This window comes from Pan paniscus, chromosome 19 (genome assembly GCF_029289425.2).
Source record: "Pan paniscus chromosome 19, NHGRI_mPanPan1-v2.0_pri, whole genome shotgun sequence".
Classification (NCBI taxonomy): Eukaryota; Metazoa; Chordata; class Mammalia; order Primates; family Hominidae; genus Pan; species Pan paniscus.
Window position 1 is genome coordinate 58142328 of NC_073268.2, and position 17568 is coordinate 58159895.

General features: G+C 44.8%; 1 protein-coding gene across 1 annotated transcript in view; it reads left to right on the plus strand.

Annotated features, from left to right (window-relative positions):
* The window catches only part of FBXW10B (F-box and WD repeat domain containing 10B), a 39106-nt gene that overhangs the window by 8462 nt on the left and 13076 nt on the right, over positions 1-17568 (plus strand). Inside the window, 6 exon segments of the mRNA XM_055101935.2 lie at positions 3820-3929; positions 6078-6193; positions 6196-6277; positions 12541-12662; positions 14527-14675; positions 16299-16441. Of these exon segments, the coding sequence (XP_054957910.2) occupies positions 3820-3929; positions 6078-6193; positions 6196-6277; positions 12541-12662; positions 14527-14675; positions 16299-16441 (722 nt within the window).

The window sequence follows — 17568 nt, forward strand, 5'->3', positions numbered from 1 at the left end:
TGCTCATCAGTTCTGGCTAATTATTGTCTTGAGAGATTGTCTTGAGGCCCCTGACCGCTAGACCATCTAAGTCTTAGAAGATAGAAACCTGAGGTATTATGTGAAATCTCTTGCTTTTATTAAATGCTGGCAACCATTTAAAAGCAGTTTTAAAAACTACATAGGCCAAAGAAAACACATTTCTGGGCCAGGTGCAGCGGCTCACGCCTGTAATCCCAGTACTTTAGGAGGCCAAGGCGGGCGGATCACGAGGTCAGGAGTTTGAAACCAGCCTGGCCAACATAGTGAAACCCCGTCTCTACTAAAAATACAAAAAATTAGCCAGGCATGGTGGCAGTGCCTGTAGTCCCAGCTACTCGGGAGGCTGAGGCAGGAGAATGGTGTGAACCCAGGAGGCGGAGCTTGCAGTGAGCCGAGATTGCGCCACTGCACTCCAGCCTGGGTGACAGAGTGAGACTCCATCTCAAAAAAAAAAAAAAGAAAACACATTTCTGGATTTCCTTTGACCTGCAGTTTTTCATTTCTGAGCTGGTCCCTTCACCCATTTTATAGATAAAGAAACTGAGGCACAGAGAGGTCAAGCTCTCCCAGCCAGCTGAGTGAAAGAGGCATTCATTTGAACGTGGACCTGCTTTTGTTTTCAAGTCTGTTGCTCTTTTAAGTATAACACAAAGAACACCCTTCTTCCTTGGGTGATACAGTCAGTAATGGCCCAACAGAAGGACTACCCAGCCAGTGTTTGACATTCTAGGAATGTTTTGACAGAACTGGACTGTATTGACAGAATTGTACTGTCATCTCGGACAAATACCGCCACTTTAAGTTCCAGGTCCCTTTCTAGTCTCATGCATTTCAAGGAAATCTCTTCTAACTACAAGCAGCCAGAAAGAACAGGCAGTAAAACACAGATAAGACATCTAGGGCACAGAGGGAGGTGGGGGGATAGTCTCTTGGGTAACTACCAAACTTCACCCTCATACAGTGGGCCCGAGTAAAACAGTGGGCCATCATGAGCACATTCCTTTCCATTCAAGTGCACTAAGATAGTGAAGCTAAAGCAGACTCGGGGGTATGCCTGCAGCTGCAGAAAGATGTATGGGGACAGACACACAACTCTCCCTCCCAGATAAGCACAACAAAGAGACACAGAAGCAGTCCAAGCATCTGATAAACTCTCCCACCCTGAATCCTTAAAGACTCTTAGTCTGTAAGAGAGTGCAGCTTCTGACGTAACTCGGTCAGAATTCCCTCCCAGATTTGAAATAAACCTGTTGACTGTCAAGCCACCCTTCGCCTTTCTCTCCTCTTTCTTTAATTCTTACATGTGTAATTTAAGAAAAGGGGCCAGGCGCAGTGGCTCATGCCTGTAATCCCAGCACTTTGGGAGGCTGAGGCAGGTGGATCACCTGAGGTCAGGAGTTCAAGACCAGCCTGGCCAACATGACAAAACCCTGTCTCTACTAAAAATGTAGAAAATTAGCCAGGCATGGTGGTGCATGCCTATAATCCCAGCTACCCGGGAGGCTGAGGCAGAAGAATCACTTGAACCCAGGAGATGGAGGTTGTAGTGAGCCGAGATCACGCCACTGCACCACTCCAGCCTGGGCAAGAGAGCGAGACTCCATCTCAAAAAAAAAAAAAAAAAAAGGAAAAAGAAAGAAAGAAAGAGAGAGAAAAGGGAGAGAAGCAGAGAAGCAGGTGAAACAGTATGGAGAACACATGAAATAGCAAGACTAAGCAGTTACAGAGTCTCCTAGGAAAAGCGGAGGTGAGTGCTTCTCAGGGTGGTGAGTAATAGCATGAGTGTAAACTGTGTGCCTGATGCCCGTAGCTCTGCATACAGCATTTACTTGATTTCACCATAGATCAAGGAGGTGTTGTTGCTCCCAGTTTATGGATGTGGAAATGAAGGATATGGTGTGAGAAAGTGGCCGAGGTCTCACAGCTGGGCAGTGGCAGAGCTGGAATTTAAACTCAGGTCTTTCCCTTCCCAATGACTCCACCATGTGGCTTCTTGGGCTCACAAAACTTAGGAGATGAGCAAGGGCCAATGAATTCTCACCTGGGTGGGAGAATCCAGGGCGGCATTATTTAATTCAGGCTGGGATATGGAAAACTCCCTGGACACTGGAGGGGAGGCAGGTTGGCAGATTCTTCTGAGCAGAGATAGACTACATGGTTAAAGATTAAGAAGGAGAGGGAGCAGAGGAAAGAGGGCATCTGAGGAAGAGTCTAAAGGCATGGAGCAGAAGGCTAAAGTTTGGAAGGAGACTTCAGAAATGTCCCCAAGAGGACTCTCAGGTGCAAACATGATGCTGTGTTCTTCTTTGCCTTCAAGATAAATATATTCTGCTTTTTCTTCCTGCTAGTCTAATGGGACTGTTATTTCTGGCTATTTGAGGATAGAATGTGGCAGGGAATACAAATGGAACTGAGAGTCTAGTTCAGTCATCTATGCCAGAATTTAGCACGTCTGGAATGCCAGAAGGTGTGTGATAGAGGAAGCAAAGGAGGGAGGGAAGGAGGGAGGAAGAATGAAGGCAGGCAGGCAGGAAGGAAATAAAGAAAGACTGGGAAGCAAATGAAAGCGCCCCTGTCACGACTTGATAAAATGATTTCCTTTCCCTGAGTCCCAGATACCTTATCTGTAAAATAATGAGAACATTTTGTGGGGCAAGTGATCTACTTTGTAAGGCAGCTACAAGGACAAATGAAAGTTGCAGATGTATGAAAACTTTGAAATGCAAATGCAGGCTGGGCGTGGTGGCTCACACGTGTAATCCCAGCACTTTGGGAGGCTGAGGCAGGCAGATCACGTGAGGTCAGGAGTTCGAGACCAGCCTGGCCAACGTGGTGAAACTCCGTCGCTACTAAAAATACAAAAATTAGCCAGGCGTGGTGGCACATGCCTGTAATCCCCACTACTTAGGAGGTTGAGGCAGGAGAATTGCCTGAACTCGGGAGGCGGAGGTTGCAGTGAGCCAAGATCATGCCATTGCACTCCAGCCTGGGTGAGAAGAGTGAAACTCCGTCTTAAAAAAATTGCAGCCGGGCCTGGTGGCTCACGCCTGTAATCCCAGCACTTTGGGAAGCCGAGGCAGGCAGATCACAAGGTCAAGAGATCGAGACCATCCTGGCTAACATGGTGAAACCCTGTCTCTACTAAAAATACAAAAATTAGCTGGGCATGGTGGTGCACGCTTGTAGTCCCAGTTACTCTGGAGGCTGAGGCAGGAGAATCACTTGAACCCAGGAGGGCGGAGGTTGCAGTGAGCTGAGATTGCACCACTACACTCCAGCCTGGCGACAGTGCAAGACTCCGTCTGAAAAAAAAAAAAAATGCAAATGCATAGCATAGCATGTGTAGCAGTAATTTCACAGTTGGCTTAAAATCCCCTGAGTGTGCTTTGTACTCTCAGGTAGATGTAATATACATATGACTTTCCGACTTCTGTGAAATGGTCGGTCAAAGGGCACCTGTGACTTTATGTTGTGAGGATACCCTTTGTGAGCTGATTTTTGAAAAAGTTGTGTTATTGGTGACATTTGGAATTCAGCCTTGAAAGTTCATGGAATCAGGGCACATGGAAAATCAAAGAGATGAAAGGAGAATTAAGAACCTTGACCCAACATTTTCTAACTCATGGTTTCCTCTGGTGCTTGCTCACTGGCTGCTCCCTTCTCTGCAGAGCAGCAGCCTCAGCCTTCAGAGGAAGAATCTGTGAGCCCTGTGCCCTTACCAGGGAGACCCTAGGGGCTCTGGGACTGTGGGTATTTGAAGGTACCACTGAGCTTTAACTTCAAATATTCCCTTGTTAGAAGGAGTACAACCTGTGGACTGCATACCAGAACGAGGAAACGCAGCAGGTCCTGATGGAGGAGAGAAATGTTTTCTGTGGGACCTACAATGTTTGCATTCTCTCTGACACGTAGGTACTGGGGTCAGAATCTGGGTCTCTAGGGACGCTTGAGTTATCCACACTGACATTTGGGATTTCCCTGACCTTTGTGTACATGGAAAGGCAAGCTCTCCTCACCTCAAGCTCCAGCCCTAAACTTGCACATGATCCCATGTAGACAATACCTGCTTCATTTTGCACCATTCTTGGCAGTGGGTAAAGGACACTTTCCCTTTCTAAATTTTGGGTATGCTGACCAACAACCTTTTGCACAAGTCACACATAAAATCTTTATTTTTTGAAATATCTTTATTTTGTTTTATTAATTTTAGAAATAATATACGGTTATTGGAAAAAATCTTTCAAATGCCAGAAAATGTATAGAGAAAGGCAAAGTTTTCCTGTAGTCTATCACCTAGCAATAACCACCATTAATATTGATGTCTACCCTTCTAGAATTCTTTTCTTTGCATACTTAGCACATATTTTAGTAGAAGTGGTGTTATATTACACATATTTCTGTAACCCAGCCCAGCAAAGTACTATAGATATCTTCCCATGGTAAATATGACAATCGTATTTATAATTGCATACTCTGACATCATTTCAATATGCCGAGAGACGAAGGTCCTTTAATAAGCAACTTTCTACCATATTTTAGGCCTAGGACTTCACTTTATATTCACGAGGTTTTGCAAAGTCCACTTCTACTTTATTTTTGGCCATGAATCTTATTAACAAATTGCATCTTGACAATAGAACAGTCAGTATGGGGAAGACAGAACAGATAAGATAGGGGAAAGGCAAAGTTGAATTTTTATGCTTAGTATGGTGATAACTGCTCTTTAGAAGAGATGGTGACTAGTTGAACTCTAGGTATGACAAACGGAATAAGGGCAAAAATATCAAGAATTGCTCCTTATATATATGTGTGTACATATACACACACATATATATACACACATATACATATATGTACATGTATATATATACATAAAAATATATGTATATACACACACACATATATATGTAGTTTAAGGAACAATTATCACCATACTATCCATATTTCTTTTTTCAGAGTGAACCTCATTCTGTCGTCCAGGCTGGGCTGCAGTGGTGCAATCTTGGCTCATTGTAACCTCCACCTCCTGGGCTCAAGCGATTCTCCTGCCTCAGTCTCCTAAGTAGCTGGGACTATAGGCACATGCCACCACGCCTGGCTAATTTCTGAATTTTTCTGTAGAGACGGGGTTTCGTTCTCTGGTCAGGTTGGTCTCAAAGCTCCTCATATTTAGAGTGACTATACATCCCTGTTTATTGGAACAATCCCTCTCTAGTCTGCAGTCCTAGTGTCATTAATAATAGTGTCCCCAGGTTGGGCGTGGTGGCTCATGCCTGTAACCCCAGAACTTTGGGAGGCTGAGGTAGGAGGATCGCTTGAGGCCAAGAGTTGGAGGTTATAGGGAGTTATTATTGCGCCTCTGTACTCCAGCCTGGGTGACAGAGCAAGACCTTGTCTCTAAAAATAAATACATAGTGTCCCCTTTCACAATAAAAAACTCTCAGTTTGGACAATACATTATTTGGTCATCCTGTTCATACTTTACCTATTTGCTAATAATCCTATGATTGAAAGATTAATTCAACTCACCTAGTTTTATGGGACAATAAGCTCATTGTAAGTAAGGTCCTTATCTGATAATTATTTATATTTCCTGTGGTATCTACTAGCACAGGACTTTGAACCTAATATATGCTCACTGGATATTGATTAAGGGAAAAAACAAAAGAAAAGGAATACAGTGTGCACAGGACTTCCCAACTGTGTTCCTCTGATGTTTTCCAAGAAAAAAGGTTTCCATGATCAATTAAATCTGGGCAATGCCACATACTCCATTCTCTCTCTTGGGGATTTAGCATACATTTACAGAATTGTTAAAAAATTGCCTTGTGTCTCTAGTTTTTAAATTTAACGGAAATGGATTTTTGTCATCGTATGAGAGTGGGGATCCCTCAGGGCCTGTTAATTCTCGACCTTGCCTTCTGCTGCCTCCCTTGTTGAAAGGCCCTGGATTTTCCTTTACACCACTGCTGTAGGCAAAAGTCATGGGGCTAAGTCAGTCCCAGGAGGGACACTGACTCTTCTTTCATGGATAATCCTTTTCCCCTGGCACTCAGGTGGGATCAAAACCGAGTCATCCACTATTCCGGGGGAGATCTGATAGCTGTGTCATCTAATTGAAAGATCCATCTTCTGGACATCATACAAGTGAAAGCGATACCCGTTGAATTCCGAGGCATGCTGGGAGTGTCCGGGCCCTCTTCCTGTGTGAGGAGGAAAACTTTCTCCTAAGCGGGAGCTATGACCTAAGTATCAGGTGAGGAGTCCAAAGGCATCATGATCCCTGTCCCACCCAGGGCCTAGAGGCAGCTCATGGAAGAAGTGTGCATGCTTCTTCTTTTTATATTTAACAGTTTTCCTAGAAGATACTGACTTCTAGAATACCTTCAGCTTATTTTTTTTTTTTGGCAAGGAAAAAGTCAGGAATGTATATATTGCTTAAAATTTGAATGAGATGGATTTATAACAGTTATCAGATATATTTTCTAATTGATGACTGCAAATCAGAAAAATTTTCTTTATTAGCGTTCTTAGAGGAAGAAATAATTTACATTTGTTCTTACAGACTCTTTCAGGGGAACGTGGTTTTTTATGGGTTTGAGACAGACTATAGAGGCAAAATAGTGCTTTAAAAACACATATGTGGCCAGGCGCGGTGGCTCACGCCTGTAATCCCAACACTTTGGGAGGCCGTGGTGGGCGGGTCATGAGGTCAGGAGATCAAGACCATCCTGGCTAACATGGTGAAACCCCGTCTCTACTAAACAAAATACAAGAAATTAGCTGGGCGTGGTGGCGGGCGCCTGTAGTCCCAGCTACTTGGGACGCTGAGGCAGGAGAATGGTGTGAACCTGGGAGGTGGAGCTTGCAGTGAGCCGAGATGGTGCCACTACACTCCAGCCTGGGCGACACAGCGAGACTCCATCTCAAAAAAACCCAAAAACAACCACATATGTATATTTTTAAACAATATAACAAACACTCATGCGTCCATTACTCAGGCCAAGAAATAAGATACCACCATTCCCTAACCCTCCCACTGTGCCCTTCTCTTCTTGCTTCTTCCTGCCAACCAGAGGTAATATTATTCTAATTTTATACTAATGATTCCCTTGCATTTCTTTATCATTTTTGCTTCCTTCTTATACATCTCCAGAAGTATTAGTTACTTGTGCCTGTTTTTGAACTCAACATAAAAAGAATCATATTTTAAAAATTTGTTGGTACCTCATTCTTACATGGAACTATGTTTTTGAGATTCACCTATATGATGCAGGTGGCAGTAATTAACTTATTTTCACTGAGATACTGTATTAAATTGGATGATTGTATCGTAACTCATTTATTTGTTTTTCTGTCGGTGGACATTTGCATTGTTTCTAGTTTTTTTTTTTTTTTTTGAGATGGAGTCTCACTGTGTCACCCAGGCTGGAGGGCAGTGGCACCATGTTGGCTCACTGCAAGCTCCGCCTCCCAGGTTCACACCATTCTCTTGCCTCAGCCTCCCAAGTAGCTGAGACTACAGGGGCCCGCCACCACACCAGGCTATTTTTTTTTTTTTTTGTATTTTTTAGTAGAGAAGGGGTTTCCCCATGTTAGCCAGGATGGTCTCGATCTCCTGACCTTGTGATCCACCCGCCTCGGCCTCCTAAAGTACTGGGATTACAGGTGTGAGCCACCGCGTCCGGCCCTTGTTTCTAGTTTTTAATTATTTCAAAGAATGCTGCCAGAGACGGGTCTTGGATGTGTCCCCTGGTGCCCATGTGCATGAGTTTTTAAAGGTATATTCTTAGTATGGGAATTTCTAAGAAGGAGTACTAAACTGTTTTCCAATGTGGTTGTATTAATTTACATTCCCATTGGCAGCATATGAGAATATCTCTTCTTATATATTCTCGTCAACACTTAATATTGACAGTCTAATAGTTTTGTCAATCTGATGGGTATTAAATAAAACCCACTGTGTTTTATTGGGGTTTAAATTTTAACTTTCCTGATTACTAATGAAGTTGAACAACTTTTCATATGTGTATTAGTCAGGGTCTCCAGAGAAACAGAACCAATACAATGTGTATATACATAGGAGATTTACTATAAAGTATTGACTTGTGTGATCAAGGTGGCTGGCAAGTCCAAAATCTGCAGTGTGGGGCCAGCAGGCTGGAGACCCAGGAGAGCCAACGGTGCAGATGAAGCCCAAAGGCCATCTGCTGGAGAATACCCTCTTGCCAGGACTATCTATTAACTTTGTTCATAGTATCTACATGAATTTTGTTGAACAAAAATTCTCAATATGGGCCAGGCGCGGTGGCTCATGCCTGTAAGCCCAGCACTTTGGGAGGCTGAGGCAGGCAGATCATCTGAGGTCGGGAGTTTGAGACCAGCCTGACTAACATGGAGAAACCCCGTCTCTACTAAAAATACAAAATTAGCTGGGCATGGTGGCACATGCCTGTAATCTCAGCTACTCAGGAAGGCTGAGGCAGGAGAATCACTTGAACCTGGGAGGTGCCACTGCACTCCAGCCAGGGCAACAAGAGCAAAACTCGGTCTCAAAAAAAAAAAAATCTCAATATGAATGTAATAAAATATCAGTTTATCAGGGTTTTTTTCCCCTCATTTCTGTGATTCTTCCCTCTTCTAGGTCACAGAGATATTTTCTAATATTTTCTTCTATCAACATTACAGTTTTATCTTTTGCATTCAGTTTTTTAATCTATTTGCAATTCAACCTTGTATGTGGCATTAGGTAGGGTTTCCATTTCAGTTATTCATATTTAGATAAAGTGAGCAGTTTCTCCCCCACAGCAACTACTATATAACCTGCCACTTCCTCCATTGATTTGAGGTGCTATCTTTATCACATGGAAATTTCCCATATGTGCATGAGAATGTCCCTGAGCTCTCTGATCTAGTCCACTGTCTTTCTGTTTTTAATCAAAATCCCCCTCCTTGAAAACTGTTTGTTTTGTTTTTAGGTATGCATTTGGAGAATGTTTTAAAATGTGACTGGGAGGGAAATTCTACTTTTCCCTTTTTTTTTTTTTTTTTTTTTTTTTTAAGACGGAGTCTCGCTCTCTCACCCAGGCTAGAGTGCAGTGGTGCGATCTCAGCTCACTGCCAGCTCCGCCTTCCGTGATCATGCCATTCTCCTGCCTCAGCCTCCCGAGTAGCTGGGACTACAGGCACCCGCCACCACGCCTGGCTAATTTTTTGTATGTTTAGTAGAGACAATGTTTCTCTGTGCTAGCCAGGATGGTCTTGATCTCCTGACCTCGTGATTCGCCCGCCTCGGCCTCCCAAAGTGCTGGGATTACAGGCATGAGCCACCGCGCCCGGCCTCACTTTTCTTTTTTATGTAACAGCTATAGTATATAAGTTTTGAGTTTTTGGAGTAAGTTTACCAACTTTCAATAAAACCTAACTAGACTTTTTATTTGGGTTGCATTGAATTTATAGATTAGTTTGGTAAACACACTCAATTATATCATCTGTGTTCTTTCTTAGAGCCTTAAAGTTTTCTTCATAAAAGTCCTGTGTATTTTTACTTAATGCCTGTACACGTTATAATTTTATTACTATTGTGAATGGTATCTTAATTTTGCTTATATTTTCAAATTAGTTATTGCTGGCATAGAGAAATGCAATTGATTTTTGTAAATTGATCTTGTGTCTGGCATCCTTGCCAAACTCTCTTATTAGTTCTAAAAGCATGTATGTTTCATAATTGGTTTTTCTTTTTCTTTTTCTTTTTTTTTTTTTGAGACGGAGTCTTGCTCTGTCGCCCAGGCTAGAGTGCAGTAGTGCGATCTCAGCTCACTGCCAGCTCTGCCTCCTGGGTTCATGCCATTCTCCTTCCTCAGCCTCCCGAGTAGCTGGGACTACAGGCGCCCACAACCACACCTGGCTAATTTTTTGTATTTTTAGTAGAGACGGGGTTTCACCGTGTTAGCCAGGATGGTCTCGATCTCCTGACCTTGTGACCCGCCCGCCTCGGCCTCCCAAAGTGCTGGGATTACAGGTGTGAGCTACTGCACCTGGCCAATAATTGGTTTTTCTATGTAGACAATCGTATCAACTGCAAATGACAATATATTATCTTTTTTTTTTTTTTTTTTTTTTGAGATGGAGTCTCACTCTGTTGCCAGGCTGGAGTGCTGTGACGCGATCTCGGCTCACTGTAACCTCCAACTCCCTGATTCAAAGGATTCCCCTGCCTCAGCCTCCCGAGTAGCTGGGACTACAGGCATGTGCCACCACGCCTGGCTAATTTTTTTTGTATTTTAGTAGAGACGAGGTTTCACTATGTTGGCCAGGATGGTCTCAATCTCCTGACCTCATCATCTGCCCACCTCGGCCTACCAAAGTGCTGGAATTACAGGCATGAGCCACCGTGCCCGGCCGACAATATATTATCTTCTTTTCTAATGCCTATACCACCTTTTGTTTTTCTTTTCTTCTAACTTTGCCTAGGCCTTCCAGTGCTGTGGCAGGCAGTAGCAGTGAGAGTGGGCATCTTCATCTTGTTCCCCTTCTGGAAGGGAATACATCTACAGTTTCTCCACTGAGCATAATACCTGCTGTTATGACTTTGGCTTATACATTTTACTAAATCTGGAAAGTTCCTTCTTTTCCTATTTTTCTAAAAGTATTTATCAAATACCTTTTCTTGCATAAATTTAAAAAACCAACCTGAAGACATATACTACCATATTGCTAGAAACAGAAATTCAAAACATGCTTTCTTTCAGAGCACTGTGCCATCATTCAATGCACTGTGGCTGCATTGTAGGCTCTGAGAAACTGGTAAGGCATTGGTAAGGCTGCAAAACCCTTGGGAATATTAGAAGAAAAAGCTTTAACATATCCAAAAAACTACAAAGACATATTAATCGTTTTTATGTGCCAAGCCTCACAATAACTCTGTGAAGTAAGTACAATTTTTTTTTTTTTTTTTTTTTTTTGAGACAGAGTCTCGCTCTGTCACCCAGGCTGGAGTGCAGTGGCGCCATCTCGGCTCACTGCAAGCTCCGCCTCCCAGGTTCACGCCATTCTCCTGCCTCAGCCTCCCGAGTAGCTGGGACTACAGGCACCTGCCACCACACCCGGCTAATGTTTTGTATTTTTAGTAGAGACGGGGTTTCACCATGTTAGCCAGGATGGTCTCGATCTCCTGACCTCCTGATCTGCTTGCCTCAGCCTCCCAAAGTGCTGGGATTACAGGTGTGAGCCACCGTGCCCGGCTGTAAGTACAATTATTATTCTCAGTTTACAGATGAAGAAACTGAGGTAAGTGGTAGTTCAGTAATTTGCCCAGAATCACACAGCTAGTAAGTGATGGCCCTGGGAATGGACTTCAGGCAGCCTTCTCCAGAACCATTATCTCAGCATTCTGCTTTGTCCTGTCTCAAAAGCAGCCTAGCTGAAGTGGAAGCATCAATGGCAGTTGAGAGACCTTGGGCAAGTGTTCTTGTTAAAAAACAGATAATTCATCTTTGCTCCCATCTATCTCTTAGATATGCTCTATATGTACATAAATATTTTGGATCTAAGTGATTGGTAAAGGATTCTGTTGCTCTTGTTTGCAGATCCACTGTACCGTGGAATCAGTGCCATGGATTCTAAGGCTGGTGGTCATTCAGGACGCTTCTATCTAAAAACCACCTGACATTGATCAAGCATTTTGTACATGTTAGTCACTATTCCAGTGTTACCTCCACTGGTGCAGGGTTTCTCAACCTTGGCACTATTGCCATCTGGGGCTGGGAAATTCTTTACTGTAGGGCCTGCCCTGTGCAATGTAGGATGTTTAGCAGCATCTCTGGATTCTATGCACTAGATGCCAGTGGCACCTCCTTCCCTGCTTGTGACCACCAAAAATATCTCCAGATATTTCCAAATGGCCTATGGGGGTAGAAGTTACCCAAGATTGACAATCACTGTATTAGTCCATTTAATTCTTCACCAAAACCCTATGATGTAAATACTCTTTTTTTTTTTTGAGAGAGAGTCTCGCTCTATTGGCAGGCTGTAATGCAGTGGCACAATCTCAGCTCGCTGCAACCTCCGCCTGCCGGATTCAAGCAATTCTCCTGCCTCAGCCTCCTGAGTAGCTGGGACTACAGGCGCACACCACCACGCCTGGCTAATTTTTGTATTTTTAGTAGAGACAGGGTTTCACCATGTTGGCCAGTATGGTCTCAATCTCTTGATCTCATGATCTGCCCGCCTCAGCCTCCCAAAGTGCTGGGATTACAGGGGTGAGCCACTGTGCCTGACCAACGACTCTTATTATTATTTCCATTTTATCAATGAGGAAAGGAAACTTACACAGAAATTAACTTCCTCAAAGTTACACCAAATAGGTGCTGCAGCTGGGATTCAAATCCAGGCCCGACTCTAAGCTGAACCATGAGAATCTGCTGCCTCCCAACTAACTACTTATCTACATGGGTTCTACGCAGTATGATCCTCTGGGCCCTCAGGAACTCTCACATTCTTTTGGCCTGATTCCTGCAGATACTGGGATCTGAAAAGTGGGGTTTGCACACGAATCTTCGGTGGTCACCAGGGGACTATCACTTGCATGGACTTGTGTAAGAACAGGCTCGTATCTGGAGGAAGAGATTGCCAGGTAAAAGGTGAGAAAGAAGTGCCTTAAATTTTCTAAGAAGTTTCCCCCGACCCACGGGTTACCAAAATGCTTTGTTTTGCTCATTTCTATAGGCAGGCACTCATTTATTCTTTATCATCTATCCATCCATCCACCCACCCACCCATCCTTCCTTCCTTCCATCTATCAATCAATCCATCCATTCAACAACTGTCTGTAGAATACCTACAGCAAGCTACACACTGAGCTAAGTGCTGAGGAGAAAAAAAAATAATAGGATATGGCCCTTTAGATATAACTTTTTATTTCTTCAAAGGGCTCATTGTCTCCTAATGGAAGCAGATACATAAATATATAGTGGGGAATATAGTAAGTCCATGAACAACAACGGCTGCCATTTACTGAGTACCAGTTTTGTGACAGATGCTTAACATACATTATTTAATCCTCACTAGAGCCCCATTGGTAATTTTATAAATGGGCCAAGATATATACATAAAATACAAGTGAAGGAAAGCATACTTACATAGTTAGGGCTAACCGAGCAGAAATGATTAAGCACATGGCCTCTGGATCCAGACTCCCTAGGTCCAAATCCCGGCTCTGCCACTCACCACCTGCAAGACTTGAGCAGGCAACCCAACTTCTCTATGCCTCAGTTTCCTCATCTGTGTAGTGGGGAATAATAATAGTACTTGTCTTGTGACGATGAGCATGTCACACACCTTGAGTCATCGCCGGCTGTTAGTGCCATGCAAGTGTCAACTCTGGTTGTTGTTATATTTTGTCTCAGGCCACTTGTCCTGTTGCCTGAGGAAGAAGGTGCTTTTGGGGAGCACCTTTGAAGGAGACTTTAATGTTTTCATTCCTGAATTCATAGAGATCACTTTCAACTTCTTCCTTTTCTTTTTTTTTTTTTTTGAGATGGAGTCTTGCTCTGTGGCCAGGTTGGAGTGCAGTGGCACAATCTTGGCTCACTGCAACCTCTGCCTCCCGGGTTCAAGTGATTCTCCTGCCTCAGCCTCCGGAGTCGCTGGGACTACAGTCGCACGCCACCACGCCCAGCTAATTTTTTTTTTTTTTTTTAGTAGAGACGAGGTTTCACCATGTTGGCTAGGCTGGTCTCGATTTCCTGACCTGGTGATCCACCCGCCTTGGCCTCCCAAAGTGCTGGGATTATAAGCATGAGCCACTGGGCCCGGCATCAACTTCTTCATTTTAGAAAACCCTGTTCTGCCACCCACCCACCCACTCTCATCCCCACTACAAGATGCCAGGCAGTTGCTCTAACACAGTCTGTGTTGAAGCAGCAGTAAACCCACCCCTAGCTGTGACCATTTCTCCATAAAATTGAAAAGTCAGATTCAGAAGTATTTAAAAATGTAAGTGAGGGTAGATGACCTTCTTTCATTTTGGGGATAGAAGGTGTGGGTCAGGAAGACAACATCTGGGAAAAATGACAACACTACATGTATGCCAAGATTTTCTTTTTTTTTTTTTTAATTTTACCTGCCCCTACTCAAGCTGTATGCCATGATTTTTATGAAATCTACTCGATAGCAAGCATTTTTCAGGCTTGAGGAATCAGCTGATTAGAGATGAGCTGTCTAGCACTTGGGCCTCAAGGCTAAGTTCCAGGGCCATAGCCAAGGTCTTCTGGATTGTGGGCTCCCTCAACCACCTGTATTCAGGGCGCTCTGTGCTGTGGGCACATGAGCGGTTGGTGAGCCTGCTCTGCGGAGGTGCTAGGCCACGGGAAGTCCTTCTAGAATCTGACTTGATGGGCTCGATGAGTCTTTGCTTCTGTGATGGGGAGCAGAACTCCACTGTAACCTTTCCTTTTCCCCCTTTTTCCCCACTCCCATGTCTTCCTCTCTCTCCCTCCTGTTCAGTATGGGATGTAGACACAGGGAAGTGCCTGAAGACGTTTAGACACAAAGACCCCATCTTGGCCACCAGGATCAATGATACCTACATTGTGAGCAGCTGTGAGCGAGGGCTGGTGAAAGTGTGGCACATTGCCATGGCCCAGTTGGTAAAGGTAAGTGGGCAGTGGGCTACCTTGGCGGAAAGGGCACTGGGGAGGAGATGGATGGGCTCCCCCTACCTAGCTCCTCAGGTCATCCTAGAGCAACTGAGTATGGCCTTCAAGAAGGACAGTCCTGAAGCTCTAAAGGGGAAGGCCCCAAAGTGAGGCATTCAGAGTCCGTGGAGGGTAGGGGCTCCACCGCCCACATCATGACCCATGGTATCATGGGGTTGGTAGAGGAAGGCTGCATTCTGACTCAGCATGAGATATGGGCTCAGGGCCTTCTAACAGCAGTGGAGGTGAAGTACCTTTTTCTCCTCCAGAGTATTGCACTCTGTAGGGCCAGGCGCAGTGGCTCACACCTGTAATCCCAGCACTTTGGGAGGCCGAGGCAGGCGGATCATGAGGTCAGGAGTTCGAGACCAGCCTGACCAACATAGTGAAACCCTGTCTCTACTAAAAAAAAGAAAATACAAAAAATTAGCCGGGCATGGTGGTGGGTGCTTGTAACCTCAGCTACTTGGGAGGCTGAAGCAGGAAAATTGCTTGAACCAGGGAGGCAGACGTTGCAGTGAGCCGAGATCATGCGTCTCAAAAAAAAAAAAAAAAAAATTCTGGCATGGGGTGAGGGGATGAACAAAGCATTTTTTCCTAAGAAGAAAACACTGGGGGATGAACGGAGAATTTTTTTTCTCCATGCTCTCTAATGAAGAGAGAACATGGATGGTCTTGAAAGTGATTGGATGGTCATGAAACATATTCTTGCTGGATCTGAACCCCTAGCCTTAGCGGGTGGTGTTGATATATGATTTGCAGCAGGAACACAGGATCACAGTGAAAAGTGGCTGGCTTGGCCTGTGGAATTTCCCCACCAATCTTGTCACTATGGCCAATCCAGCGGTTGCAGGCACAGGGATGGCCCATGTGCGCTCTGGGTTCTGGCAAGGAGCTGGGATGGCACACCTTACCTTCGTCCTTCTCACAGCAAAGGACAGTGATTTCTGGCCCTCTCTAGTGCTCCAAGAAGGTAGTGTCTGTCCCAAACACAGACCCACCAGGAGCAAGGCCCCACCCTGATCCCATTCCTCCTTAACCCGAGAGAGAGCTCTATGTGGAATGGACTCCATTGGCCTTCTTTTTTTCTTTTATTTTTTCTTTTCTTTTCTTTCTTTCTTTTCTTTATTTTTTGAGACAGAGTCTCGCTCTGTCACCAGGCTGGAGCACAGTGGTGAGATCTTGGCTCACTGCAACCTCCATCTCCCTGGTTCAAGGGATTCTCCTGCCTCAGCCACCCAAGTGGCTGGGATTACAGGTGTGTGCCACCATGCCCAGCTAATTTTTGTATTTTTAGTAGAGACAGGGTTTCACCATGTTGGCCAGGATGGTCTCAATCTCCTGACCTTGTGATCCGCCCGCCTCGGCCTCCCAAAGTGCTGGGATTACAGGCATGAGCCACCACACCCGGCCTCCATTGGCCTTCTTAGAGCAAAAGCAGGATTAGCTCAGGTACCTACCGAGTGAATGGCAGTCACAGATTGGTGGGGGGTGGCTTTGGGATTCATCTGAAGAAGCCTCAGCTTTGGTTCTTGGAGGAGTCACAGTCTGAGTTGAAGACAGTGGTATCTTTTCTTGCAGACTCTCAATGGCCACGAGGGAGCCGTGAAATGCCTGTTCTTTGACCAGTGGCATCGCCTCTCAGGAAGCACTGATGGCCTGGTCATGGCCTGGAGCATGGTGGGGAAGTACGAGCGCTGCCTGATGGCCTTCAAGCATCCCAAGTAGGTGCCTGTGAAGCCCGGAGCGATGAACCTGGTGTCCTTCCCTTCCCCGTCATAGCCTAGACTGCAATCATTGGCAGACCTTCTGCTCCCTGTAGACATCGTGTTCTCTGCACCTCACCCTCTCTGCTTCCCTCCTCTTCCACCTGGGACCCATTTTTCCCCACCATCTTCTCTGTCTGACTGTTAACCTCTTCCACTCTCCCTTGTTTTCTTGTGAAGTAACTATAGAAACTGGGGGTTTTGAGAAGTTATTGAATTTTTTTTTTTTTTTTTTTTTTGAGACAGAGTCTCGCTCTGTTGCCAGGCTGGAGTGCAGTGGCACAATCTTGGCTCACTGCAAGCTCTACCTCCTGGGTTCACGCTATTCTCCTGTCTCAGCCTTCTAAGTAGCTGGGACTACAGGAGCCCACCACCACACCCAGCTAATTTTTTGTATTTGTAGTAGAGATGGGGTTTCACGGTGTTAGCCAGGATGGTCTTAATCTCCTGACCTCATGATCCACCCGCCTCAGCCTCCCAAAGTGCTGGGATTACAGGCGTGAGCCACCTTGCCCAGCCAATAATACTATTTTAGAAAGAATCAAAACATTAAATAATTCTCAGCATGACTATTGTATAAGTAAACGCTAGGAATCAAATTGCAAGAGACAAACATGATCATCTATATGTTAGATAAAAAAAAAGATTGTGACATCAGCCTTTTTGTTTTGTCATCTTGTGGCCCTGTGACCTAATTGCAGGGAAAGTAGCTGCAGAATGGGAAGAGGTATGTCTTGAGAGAAGCTCACGGTTTACTTCCACAATTATAAAATGACAGCAGGCCGGGCATGGTGGCGCACGCCTGTAATCCCAGCACTTTGGGAGGCCAAGGTAGGTGGATCACCTGAGGTCAGGATTTCATGACCAGCCTGACTAACATGGTGAAACCCCGTCTCTACTAAATACAAAAAAATTAGCCAGGCGTGGTGGCGCATCACTGTAATCCCAGCTACTTGGGAGACTGAGACAGGAGAATCGCTTGTATCTGGTAGGTGGAGGTTGCAGTGAGCCAAGATCGCACCGTTGCACTCCAGCCTGGGCAACAAGAGTGAAACTCCATCTCAAAAAAAAAAAAAAAAAGACAG